The sequence below is a fragment of the Delphinus delphis genome, chromosome 17, assembly GCF_949987515.2.
Source record: "Delphinus delphis chromosome 17, mDelDel1.2, whole genome shotgun sequence".
In the NCBI taxonomy this organism is placed as follows: Eukaryota; Metazoa; Chordata; class Mammalia; order Artiodactyla; family Delphinidae; genus Delphinus; species Delphinus delphis.
This window is the reverse complement of record NC_082699.1, coordinates 40957108-40970789: the sequence shown is the minus strand read 5'-3', so window position 1 is coordinate 40970789 and position 13682 is coordinate 40957108. Positions and strand designations below refer to the sequence as shown.

At 42.8% G+C, this 13682-nt stretch overlaps 1 protein-coding gene across 2 annotated transcripts in view; it reads right to left on the bottom strand.

The window, feature by feature from the left end:
* The window catches only part of PTDSS1 (phosphatidylserine synthase 1), a 64491-nt gene extending 50845 nt beyond the window's left edge, over positions 1 to 13646 (bottom strand). For both annotated transcript variants that reach the window (XM_059994937.1, XM_059994938.1), the window contains exons 1-2: positions 13367 to 13646; positions 1725 to 1816 (exon numbers count right to left, since the gene is read on the bottom strand). In XM_059994937.1, coding sequence (XP_059850920.1) covers positions 1725 to 1816; positions 13367 to 13545 — 271 coding nt within the window. In that variant the 5' untranslated portion in view covers positions 13546 to 13646. The remainder of the gene's footprint in view (positions 1 to 1724; positions 1817 to 13366) is intronic.
* Between the last annotated feature and the right edge of the window lie 36 nt (positions 13647 to 13682).

Below are 13682 nucleotides of genomic sequence, written 5' to 3'. Positions count from 1 at the left end.
GGATTAGAGGGTAGGAAGCCTCAGTCCCACACCCCCTGATCTCTGGGGAGCGGGGTGGGGGGGGGGGGCTGGCGGTTGAATCAATGGCCAAAGATTTAATCAATCATACCAACGTAATGAAACTTCCATAGGAAACTAAAAGGATAGGGTTTAGAAAGCTTCTGGGTTGGTGAGGGCGTGGAGATTTGGGGAGAGTGACGCGCCCGGAGAGGGCATGGACGCTGCTCGCCCCTTCCCACAGACTTTACCCTACGCATCTCTTCATCTGGCTTTTGATTAATATTCTCAGTCATCTAGTGAGCAAACTGGTTTCCTGAGTCCTGTGAGCTGTTCTAACAAATTAATCAAACCCAAGGAGGATTTATAGCCGGTCGGTCAGAAGCACAGGTGACACCCTGCACTTGTGATTGGCATCTGCAGCGGGGGCAGCAGCAGCCTTGTGGGACTTAACCTGTGGAATCTGATGCTATCTCCAGGTAGACAGTGTCAGAATAGAGTAGCACTGTAGGACACCAAATTGGTGTTCAACTTGCTTGTTGGTGCAGGGACACCAACCCACCGCCACACACACCGGAATTGTTATTAGAATCCTATCACCACAGTACAGCTTCAGACAACAATCAGTAACGTTCACAATGAGCTCCTAATATTACACATTATATTCTATGATGGGAGGATGGAGAAGAAGCACATCTTAAATCATCATATTTAAAACCTGAGCAGGGCCCAAGGAGCATAACTCATAAAAAAAGACTGAAACAGTTACAAAATATCCTAAGTGTAAAAGAAACAGGAGGGACTTCCCTGGTGGTCCAGTGGTTAAGACTTCGCCTTCCAATGCAGGGAGTGTGGGTTCGATCCCTGGTTGGGGAGCATGCCTCACAGCCAAAAAACCAAAACATAAGACAGAAAGAAGCGATATTGTAAAAAATTCAATAAAGACTTTATAAAATGGTCTACATCAAAAAAACAAACAACAACAACAAAAAAAACTTAAAAAAATAAAAGAAACAGGATATAAAAAGTGAGCGTTTAGAAATCACTCACAGAGAATAAATAGAGACTATTCCAGGGAGAAAGTACTAAAGGGGAATAAGAAAAAATAAAGCAACTCGTAAGGGACAATTCAGAGGAAAGGTATGAATCTCAAGTATGGCAAGATACCAAATTAGTTTTTAAACCAAGGCTTTTGCCTCACTCTATAATCATGATGGGGGAAAATTTCACAGTAATAATTGTTTTTAACCTGATAATGAAAATTCTTATCCCAACAAAGTTTACAGTTAAGACAACAATTATTTAAGTAATACTCTTTAGAGCACTGACTCTGTCCTTAGCAAAAAAGGAGTAACTGAACAGTAATTAAGTATTTTATGACTCAGCTGATAATAACAAACACAGCAACAAGAACAATAGTTGACATTCATTGAGAGCTTACAATTTGTCAGTCACTGTTCAGAGTATTTTACTTGTTTTAATTCAGTTAACCCTTACAACTGTACTTCTCTCCATTTCAGAGAGAAATGGCTTAAAGAGGGACAGAGCTAGGAAGTGGCAGAAAGGGCAGTCTGTCTCCAGAGCCTGTGCCCTTAACCACCATACAACACTCAAGAGTCTTTTTTTATTCTACCCTCCAGTTTCATCTTCCAGATGACATGCATCTCAAAAATACCAACAAGGGCACAATGCACAGGAGAAATGCGATAAAGCGTTACATCACTTACCATTGGGGAAAGCTAGTACACTGATGATAAGAAAGAAGAAAATTACGGAGAGGATACCCCTCCAGATGTTGTCTTCTGGGACAGAGTCATCCCTGAAAATAGAAAAGGAACATTGAGTATTCATTTTTGGATCTAAATAGCCAGCCTAGAAGGAGTAAGAGTTCCATGTTCTAAAAACTGGGGGATTGCTAACTTTATTTTGCTGAGCTAAGTCATTACACACACTATCTACTATTCACTATCATTTCCTAAAATAACACAGTGTCATAGTCAAGTCCAGTTCTGGTGAGGAAGGCAATTGGCAACCTCACACCCCAACACACATTCTGCTCAGACAAGCATTTGAGAATCACAGTTCTTTAAAAAAAAAATTAAAAATACCCAGGATGTCAAAAGGTGAGGTTTATTTTGGAGAAATACCTTTTGGTTTTAAGACTAACTAAAGATGACCTTTACTACAGAGACTGTGGCAGAAAAATTGTTCAGGAATCAGAAAGGAAGCATAAGATTATAAGGAATAAGGGTATAATGCAATGAGATTATGCAGTCACTTGTCAAATATGGGCAGTTGGCTATCTAAGGGATGAATAAAAATGGGGCAGCGTAACGTAATCAGAAAGCACCAGTAAAAAATGTTAAAAGAAAAATTAAGAGAGTATGAATATGACTGGTTCACTTTGCTGTACGGCAAGAAACTAACACAACATTGTAAAGCAACTATACTCCAATAAAAATTAATTAAAAAAAGAAAGAAAAATTAAGAGAAAACAAAATACAAGATTTAAACTCAGAGCAGAAGCAAAAGAACTGTAAATAGGAGATAAGCTTCCCCGCTCTCCTGCCTGGTCATTTCTAATGTATTACTGTGTTTAACTCCTGTATAACCCCAGCAACTGAAATGATTACATTTGTTGGTTTATATGTTGTCTATCTCCTCTGTAGAAAGTAAACTCCTAATGGCAGGGAATTATTCATTAATAGGCCCTCAATATATTTCTGGACTGATTATTGATTATGGAAGAAAATTTACTGTTTTAAAATGAAGTAAAATTTCCCAAATGGAAATTTTCTTAACATTGATGGTGAAGAATTTAGGTTTTGACAGTTTGCAACAAAAAAGAAGATTCTAGTAACATATCTGGGGCTCAGAGAAGCAAACAAAAGTGGGAAAACAGAAATACATGACAGTAAAATTTTCTGAAGTACTGATAACTATTGAGAAGCTTGGGAGAGGGAAGTTCAGTGTTTCAGTTTCGAAAGACGCAGGATGAGTAGACAGAAGATATGAGATGAAACAGAATGGAAGGAGATAGTTTAGAGATGATGAGACTGGTAGCAATAAATCTTAAAATTATAAAAGAAGCTGGGTTTATCTAGAGAAGGACTGTAGTGAAAGAGTTTTCAAAAGACAAATATTAAATTAAGATTAAATATTACTAAAGGAAAAGAGACAGGTCAAAAAAAAATCTTAGAAGAAAACCGATTTCACGTAGAAAGAAGTTCTAGAGCGTCAGAATACATACATGAAAAGGTATGGAATGAAACAATAATGAATTACCTAGTTAAGGACTGGGTCCTGGGGTGTTGGTTTAAAAGCAGAAGTTAACTTAGATGCCAACTTCTGTTTAGGCTGCTCAGTTTCTGCACCCAATGAAATGATTTCCAGACTTATGACAGGATTGAACGTAAGGTTCTGAAATAAGAGATCATACAGATCTTAAACGTTTCCTAGATCATCCTATGGCCAAGTAACCCTAAACTGGACAATGCTGGACAAAGAATGCTTGGCTGTTAACTTCAGAGATCTGATTACAAAACCAAACTACAGAATCAGACAGACTTCCTTCTGCAGGGAGGAAGTGCCTTAAAAAGTACAATCTTATTTTAATGGACATACTAATAATTAAACACCTGCCCAGAGGTCATGAACGCAACCTAAAAATGCCAGCCCGACCATTACCAGGGCACTTGCCATGCTCTCTGGCTTATGCAGAGAAGCCCCATATCCAACTTCCAGGAACACCAACTTTTACTGAAGGATGGCTGCACACAGTGAGGGTAGGGACACAATGTCCTCATTCAGACCAAATCACACTCCTGATATTGCTAATAATGACAGCAACGATAATAGCTCCTGTTTATCAAGTGTCTACTGTGTGCCAGGCACTGAACAGGCAGTTTCTAGACATTATCTCTAATTGTCACAACCCACTGGGCTATTATCAACCATCTGAGGTAACAAAGGCTCAGATAGGTTTAGTAACTTGCCCAAGATTGTGGAGGTAAGAAGTTACAGAGCCAGCGTTCAAAACCAGGCCTGCTAGACTCTGAAGATGATGATCTTTCCTCTTTGCCAAACTGCCTCATGAAAACTTATCTGTCATCCTAAATCAACCTGACTCATGGTAGATGCCCAGGGATGGCGTAAGAGAGTTTCACAGGGCGTGCAATTTGTAAGTTACAAAATAAAAGCAAGGCTAAAATGAATAAACGTGGCCTAGGAAAAGAAGATGGAGTCCATAACTCACAACTTATACCAAAATATGTTCTGGATGATTCAAGAAACTAAAAGTAAAACCAAAACAAAATTCTAGAAGAAATGATGGGAGGATTAAAAAAAAAAACCCAAAACCCCCAAACGAAACACAACAATCTCAGAGTGGGGAAGGCCTTTCGAAAGTACGATACAAACCTCCGAAGTCATAAAGGAGAAGGCTGACAAATCTGCAAGGCAAAGAAATCCGTAACAAAATCATAAACTTGGAAAAAATATCTGCAACTCATATGAAGGCAAAGGGTTAATTCCCCTAATTACAAAGCTCTCCCCCCAAATCAATTAACAGAAAGAACAAATGGACAAAGAAAAGCAAATAGAAAAATGGACAAAAGATATGAAGGGACAGTTCACAGAGCAGAAAAATCCACTGGCTCTCAGGCAAGTGAAAAAAAAAAGATGCTCAACCTTGTTCATGGTAAGAGATGGGGAAATGGAAACAACACAAAGAGACCATTTTTATCTACCTTATGGACAAAGGTAAAAATTTAATGACTGAGCTGGTGAGGCTATGCAGAAATAGATAAACAGGCATTCTCACATACCACCTTTATGGAGCGCCATTTGGCAACATTATTAATTTACAAATGCATACACCCTGTGACCCAGCAATTCCATGTATGACAATGTATCTCACAGATATACCTTCATTTATGCAAAAACGACATATGTACAAGGTTGTTCACTGTGGCATTATATGTATTAGCAAAACTTGGAAACAACTAAATGTCTACTGAAAAGGGACTGATTAAGTAAATTATGGTTCCGTCTCAAAATGGAATACTAGGCAGCTGTAAAAAGGATGAAGCTTTTAATTAATTAGCTGATACAGAATAAATTAAGAGATCATGAAGTAAACAAAGCAATTTGCAGAACAGTGACTATAGTAAGCAACTTTCTATGCAAAAAAGAGAGCGTGTATATGTATATATAACTTGTAACTTCTGCTCATGGCTGCATAGCATGTCTCTGGAAATCCATCCAAGGTATGGTGACACTGGTTTTCTCCAAAGAGGATAAAAGAAGAGTGGGGCGAGACTTTTCACTACATACCCTTTGGGGTACCTTGGATTTTAAGCAATGTAGGTATGTTACATTTCAAATAAGTCAATTATACATCAACATTAAATTTGTAAGAACTTGAGATCAGTGATAAAACAATGAAACTGCAATTTTGTAAATTTTGAGCCATTTTATTAGAAAGACAGGATCAAAAGAATGGCCTAGTTTCAGAAGTAAAAAAAAAGGCCAATTAAACCTGAATAAAACAGCAGCGAGTCTGAAAAGTTGGCCGTTTTATATTTGCCTAATTAGAAAAACAAAAAGTATCAAAGATGGATGGCAAGATCTTTGGCAAAACTGAAAATATACAGTATAGGAAGATCAAACTCCTGTGATCAAAGATTGAAGGCTAGGCAGGTGAGCTAAAGAAGAAATCTTGAGTCCTATCAGACTAGCAGCCCCACATACACCCTCTGGCTTTCCTGAGAGTAGAGAGGCTGTACCCTCGGCATCCAGCACAGTCCCTGCAAGAGGTGGGCGCGCAGAAAGAACGGAATGCATGACTGAGGAGGCTGCCCACGCCACCGGCCTCCTGACAAGCTGACCACACAGGGCCGTTCCGTAAGCTCTGGTGTGGCCTCTTCTCTCTCAGCTCCCAGTAATCCGGAGACTTAACCATATGCCGAGGGACACAGACATTTTCCGTAGTTAACCATGAAAAGCAACTTGGCTGCAAAGGCCCCAAAGACCACACTACTGACTCCAGAGACCCTCAATTAGAGGACAAGAAGGGTTTATCTCTGGACATCCACTAGATCTGTGCCGCACTCAGAAAGCTAGTTAGCTGCTTTGCATGTTAGCTCTCTTAATCTTCCTAACATCCTCAAAGGGGGGAAATGATCATAATCTGCATTTTACTGACTCCAAAGTCTAAGTTTTTCCCCCTTTAGGAGGCTGTTTGGTGCAGTGACAAGGAAGACAGGCTTGTGGCCAGACGGCGTGGACCAGAATTCTGACTTCACACAGCCTGTGTGACCTTGGGCAGATTACTCAACCTCTCTGTGCCTTGGTTTCCTCCTCAGTATATCAAAGGGTAATAACAGTTCTACCTCACAGGGTTGTTGTGAGGATAAAATAATTCAACACGTGCGATGGACTTAGAACAGTGCCTGGCACAGAGGGCCTGTCAGTTATTAGTTTACAATGTCTGTCCACCCATTCCCTCAGCTAGCTGACACCTATCGTTGGGGACAAAGATGAACAAACTTGGTCCTGATTCTTGAGAGAATCATGATGAAAAGCACAATAAGACATAAAAATCAAATTATTATCTTAGTATAGCTTTGGCCTGAGAGAAAAGTTTTCAGTTCGCTGGCACTGTCTCTGATCAACCTGATAAGACACCCCCAAACCCAGAAAACCACCTCGATCGTTCACACAAGACTGGCCCCTGTTCGTGGGGCTGTTACCATCTCCTCAGGCTCTGAGGGGACAATGTAGTTCTCACTTCCCAGGGGAGCTCAGAACCTGCAGTCAGGGCTGCCAGTCCCCCATCTTGACTTTTCCTGGCCTCAGGATTCTTGCTCAAATAAGACATTTTACTTTACAGCAACAAAAAAGAAAAGGACTTCAACTGTGATGCCGTGGCAGTGCCCTGACCTCTTTCCTAGGTCCTCTGAGGCTCTAATAACAAGCGCCTCGGTCTCTGGGGCTCTGAACTTTCCAAAGGCCTTTCCCAGCTGGTATTTGATTGAACTGCTCCACAGTTCTGTGGGGGAGTATTATCTCCACTTGAAGGATGAAGAAAATAAAGCTCTTGCTTTGTCTTGCCCACAGTTACAACAAATAGAGGCAGAGTGAAGCAGGTGCCAGGGCTTCTGGAATGCTGGCTCTAGGTCAAGACTGCTACCCTTACCGGTATGATAACGACAAGCTTAGGGAGGCAGAGTCCTTTTCCCCGAAGTTCTGCTAAATTTACGAGGAGCTCCAGAAGCACGCTGGGGTAGCCCTGACCATACTCAGTGAAAATACTGAATGGATTAGAATAAAATTGTAATTTCAGGCCCCATCTCATTCACCCACTGTACCTCCAGTGCCCAGCACAACGCTTGGCACAGAGCAGACCTTCTCAACGTGGTGGGTGCCAGAAAGAGCAAAAGGCCGGGGCTGAGCGGGCCCGAGACCCAGGTAACGTGGGGGGAGTCACGGCCTGGGTCCACAGGCTCCACTGCACCTTCCTGCCCCAGTGCTGACCAATCAGGTACTCAAACATCTCAACTCCTTCTGTCACCCCTGTTTGAGTATAGGTAACTACCCAGGAGAGAACCCTAACAGCAGGACAAGTATAAGGAAAGCCCTGAGTTTTTTTAACCAAGGTTTGAACTCAAAGAGTTTGGGACTCAGATTCTTAAACTTGAACAACAGGCTACAGGCAGTGGGCAAGGAGACCGGGAAAACAAACTCCATTCACTCACAGACAATTTTTAGACAAGGCTGTCTCCCTGGGGCCAGGAAGGTAAGAACGCTATCCTGACTCCTAAGGCTGCAAAGGTGATTGTCCCCTCTCCCCCTCCTATCTTCTCCTTTCCATCTCTTTAATAGCAATCCTTGAAACTGAGACACAACCGGTAGGCTCGTGTTTATGAGGCTAGTCACTGTGAAGGATCCTCTCTCCCAATGGAAAACTCAGTCCCGGGTTACAAGGCGGATGGATGTTAACTAGCTTTGGTGTTATCTTTGAAGACTACATTCGTTTCATTTTATAAAAAGTTAGGATTCTTTTTAAGAATTATAGCTGACATATCAACTAAAAGAGAAGAGTGATAGTTTTTGAAAGTTCATATTGTATAAATGATTTTTTAATATTTGATTCATTTAGCATTTACTGGGTGTGTATTCTGTGATGATTGAGATATCTGGCCTCAAGAAATTGATACAGAAACAAATACTAAAACAGGAGAGATACAATAATAAAAAAAAATGTTTAGAAGTATATAAACATTTCTGCCTCTGAGCTTCCTGGAACAATCCAGAAAGGTGTCTGGAGGGGGACCATCCAGGTGCGTTGCCAGGAATGCCATGGGCTCACGGGTAGGCAGGAGGTGCTCTCCAGTCAGAGAGAGGTACCATCCTGGCATTAGGGTCCAGCAACGTGCTATAGGTGATGGGGATCCAGGGAAAGAGTGTAAGCAAGGGACGGATGAGATCACAATCTCGATTTCAGAAGGTCATGAGGAAAGCGGTGTGGAGGATGGACTGGAGGCAAATGGAGTCAAGGCCTGGGAGTGTCCATCCCAGAGAGCAGAGGGTTTGCTGAGCCAAAGCCTGGGCATGGGCAGAGGAGGACAGCTCTGAAAGCTACTAAGGCCCAACTGGACCTGGTGAAGATAAACTAGATGAACTCCAGAATGGCGGAGACCTGGGCTGGGTGGAGTGCGGACTGTTGAACTAAATTAAATGTGATGCCAGGACCTAGGCCTCAGGAAAGCAGTCCTAGCTGCCTGGACGAGTCCCTGGCTTCCAGATTTATTGAGACTAAAACGCTGATAACTCCCCTATAGAAATCTGGGGCTAGAGGGATTATATCACAAGATAAACTATATTACACTTGGTAATAGAATTATACCTAAAATGCTAAACACTGGGCAGCAATACTAGGCATGTAAATTCTCTGAGGTAAGCATCATCTAAACCAAATAAATGTTTGAGTCACTCAGATGCTTATTTACTACAGAAGACCCCAAAGAAATATGACACATTTTCTCCTTCAATAAACGTATAATCTTATTAAGGACATAAAACACCAGAAATAAGGATAAGAGAGGATAATTAAAAGGGGCTTATTTATTTATGGCCGCACCACGGGGCATGCGGGATCTTAATTCTCCGGCCAGGGATCGAACCCGCGCCCCCTGCGGTGGAAGCGTGGAGTCTTAACCACTGGACTGCCTGGGAAGTCCCTAAAAGGCGCTTATTTAAATCCAATAAAAAATATGATTCAAACAGGAAGTGAGGAAGACAAATGTTATGATGGCTGCTAACTGGAACCTCTTTAGATGGCAACACCTAACACAGAGCGCTGCTTCACCACTAAAGGCTGGTGTAGCCCCAGTACACAGCCGAAATGGAGAATCACTTAACATTGCTGGTGTCCTGGAACAAGGACAGCCAGGCCTTCTGTTATTGGGAGAGAAAGAACATGATGTACATAAAGGAAACAGGCTCAAGACAGCTGAATCAGCAGGGTCAGGAGTTATTTTCTAATGGGAATTGATATGGTCTAGAGGGAAAGAACAGGAAGGCTGGCAGCCATCCAGGAGGGAAGACACACAGAAGGTGGAACTATGGCTCCGTGATAAGATGAAGAGCTGGAGCTCCAAAGCCACTGAAGGAAATGAAGTAAAAAAGCAGTAGCACAAACAAATAAAAATCAATCAATCCAAAGTCTGTCCATTTCCCTGCCCTCATCCGCTTCCTCAGTCCCATATCAAGGAGAAACCATAGGTAAGCAGATGATCCCTTAGGTGCCGGAAGCTGCAGGAAGGCAATCTCTTCTGGGTAGGTGATGACTTTTGCTGGACAAGTGTCACTGGAGAGACTGACGCCACTGTTTTACTGCCAGGTGCCTCTGAAGGAGACAGTGAGCTGCAACGAATGTGATCTCGTAAATTTTGGTGTTTTCAAATCTAAAGCCTGAGTGTTTGAAAGTAAGGCCATTCAACATTTCCAAGCTTACCAACCTACGAAAGCAGCGTAAATAGGAGGCACTCTGAGCGTAAGAGAAAGGCTCTCCTTGCCCTACTTCGGCTGAGCAAACTTATAAGGCATAGGCCGAAGCATTTAACTTCTAAAAATACTTACCTGAAAATGTGGCAAAGTGAGCTTTTCCAATCTTAGGGGGAATGATTCGATAACATCTGGCTTTATTGTTAGTGATGGGGACTGTCGGTTTAAACGCTATGATTTAACAGTGAGTTGGCCTAGTTGTTATTTAACAAAAGAACTGCTTGATAAGTCCAAACTTGTCTCAGACTTCTGTGAGAGGCAACTAATCCTTGCCAATCCTAAATGCTTGCTGTGTCTCTGCAGCATGTGACATGACCCAGGTACTGTTTCACACATACGGGCAACCTGACACCCCAAAAGTACTCTATCGCTGACTCTCTTCAACTACTAGTCTTTGAAAAACAAACTTTAAGAAGTAATTACTTTCAGTCTTTATGGAAGAAGACAGAGCTATCACTGTAATGTCTCAGTTTAAAGGGTCACAAATCATGACAAAAAATGAGTAAGGCACAGTAAGTACTAATTGTACTAATGGTGCTTATGATTTTCTATAACATGAAACTTGTTATTAAGTAGTTCTTTAATATGTGACTTCTGTCTCTGAAATTAGTGGAAGAAGTAAAATTATTATCATTTTTGGAAAAGGCCATAGCCTGAGGTTCAGATTATGCCTTTTCTATTATGTTTGACAAGCTGTTAAAATTCATATTCATTTCTTATAGTTTCACTGCTGTAATTTATTGAATGCTTTGGCAGAATATGCTGTAAAAGGGAAATTCCAGAAGAATGTGACTTTCTGTATTAGAAAAGAGGAAGAGAGATCTGTTCTGAAAGGGCCTAGAATAATATTAAAGATAAAAGTTTGAAACAAACTGCTCATTCTTGCCTCTCGTTATTTAAAATAAAATACCATAGTTACTTTTCTAAGTTCCAAAGAAACTCCTGCACTAATTCCATCTCTTGCCAACCCACAGGAGATGAAGTGAAACTGAAGTTAATATGAAACAGGGATGCATGTTATCCACGCAAAGCACTGTCCATTTTCCCAAAGTCTTTATCCTTTTTCTTAATTATAGAGCACACCACACTCTCACTCAATGACAAACATAATTTAGAAGGCATTAGCATACAATGAAATGATGTAATAATAACAATAGCTAAGGTTTACTGAGCACCTACTATTTGTCATGCATTGAGCTAAATACAGATTATCTAAAAAAATGAATTGAGCCCTTATAACAAAATCCGATCGGGTATTACTAGATATTTTCACTTTACACACAGATAAGGAAACTGAGGCTTAGCAAAACTAAGCGGCCTCACAGCCACTAGCTGGTAAAATCAGATGACATGATAAGTATTTGAGGGCAACCATAAATAGGGACAAGACTGATTTCTCTCCAAAGCTAGAAATATGTTCTTGGTTGGATACTGTGGAAAGATCTGGTCTTACCCCGCTACAGAGCGTTAGCAGAATATTTTACAATAATAGTAGCTGTTTCCCTCAATTATTAAGAGTAATTGTTTATATGCTTTATGGCTTTAGATAGAGTCATGCAAATAGATCAACACTGACAAAATAAGAATTAAGAGTCAAATGCGTTGTGGAGATAAGGAACAAGTGTGATGTAGGAGGACATTATTAGTTTTATGAAAATCTGAAAAAGTGCATTGATTCTCAAGGGAGACACCATTGGCACTTGTGTGTATGTGCCTATGTGTGCCTGTAAGGGACAACTCTTTGTCGTACGATGCTGTCCCTTGCGTTATAAACATTTATAACCCCCACCCACTAAATACCAGAAGTTCCCTCAATGCTTGTGGCCACTGAATATAACCCTGAGCAGTTTCTGCGGATCTGGGCTGAGAAGCATTGATTGTTGGATAAATATACTAGGAGAGAAGTAACTGACATTAATTATTCAACATGTGCCAAGTACTCCGCTAAGTGCATTCACACATAGTCATTTAATCCTTATAACTCCATATGCAGTAAGTACATATTTTATCCCCATTTTAGAAGTGGATCCTGAGTCTCAGAGAAAGGTTAAATAACTTAACCAAGGTCACGCGAATAGTCTTGAGACCAACAGTGTGGCTCCCAAACTCCAGTTCTCTGGGTTGGTCTTTTAAGCGTGGTAGAGGCACACCTTTTCTTTCTTTAAAGAGGTTCATTCAGAAAACATAAATCCTGATAAGTAGGACCCAAGGTGTGCCTGTCATTTAGGCATGAATCAGTTCCCTGGCTTGGGGTTGAAGGGCCACATGTTCAGTGAGGTAGAGTTATAAGCTCTGGGCTGACAAAAGTTGGGCAGGGTTAACTCCTATGCACAGGTATATATTAGAAGTGCTTTGAGTGTGTGTGTGTGTGTGTGTGTGTGTGTGTGTGTGTGTGTGTGTTTTCAGGGGGATATGAGAGTTCTGCTACAGTGTGTGAGGTTTGTGCGTTTTATTTAATACTTTCCATAGCATTTATGATGCACCAGGCACTGCTACAATGGCCTGACAATGTCTCATTTCAGCATGTATGTTAGATGATGAACAGAACAGAGCGTGCGCTGTGTGATGTGTGGTGGGTTCGTGTCTGTGTGGCAGTGCTGGAATGTCCGCTGTGATGTGTGTGTCCACGCCGCAGTTTTTGTTGTGGTATAGACAGTGGTGTTTGAGGCTGGGGGAAGGGTTACGCGAGATGATTTGCGTGCCATGCATACAGACTGGAGTGCACCGCACGTGTGCATTTTGTGCACGCGGGTAGTGCCGAACACTGGAGGAGTTCCGCGGGAAGGGGTCTGAGTTGTGTCCTGGGCCTGTGTATGGTGCGTGGAAGGCAGGGGTGTTTTCAGTGTGAAGAGGTATGGGCTGAAAGTGGTGCATACCAGATGATTCATGCGGTGTGCTAGGCAGGGACGGAGGCCGGAGAGGAGGGGGCCCGTGTCGTGATGTGTGTGGGGAGCGACGCTGAGAGCCGCGGGAGAAGGGCGGGGGAGGAGATCGCGCTAGGTGACCCACGAGTGTTCCTGATGTGGCCCGAGGCGCTGTATGGGGAAAGGTGGTATGGAGAGGGGTGGCGGTGGCGATGGGAGTGGGGATGGGGCTGGGTTGGAGGGTAGGGACGAACGCCAGTCCAGAGGAGCTGTCGGGAAGGAAGCTGGGTGCGCTAGGTGACATACCCGCCGGTGGAAAAGCGTGTGCGTGGAGCAATCAGCCCACTTCCTCACCCGGCCATGCTCCCCGCCACGGCCTCCATCCGCCCCTTCCCTTCGCCCAAAGGCGCGCCCCAGCGCAGCCCGGCCCGCCTCACCTGGTGAAGGCAAAGTACATGAGGCTGACGATGGTGAAGCTGAGCAGAGTGATGGTGTGCGGCCGGTAGAAGAAGTCGATGGTGATGTCCTCCACTTGCTGCTCGTTGATCATCCGGAAATGCATCTTGTAGTTCACATCATCTTTGCTCAGGGTCCGGCTCCCCACGCAGGACGCCATGGCCCGCCTCCCCGTCCTGCGGCGGCGGCGGCGGCCCCGGCCTGTGGAGGCTGGGACCCCGGAGGTGACGAGCCGCAGCGAGAAGGCTGCTGGACGCCGGGGCCGGGTCTGGCGAGAAGCAAAGGAACTGAGCAGAG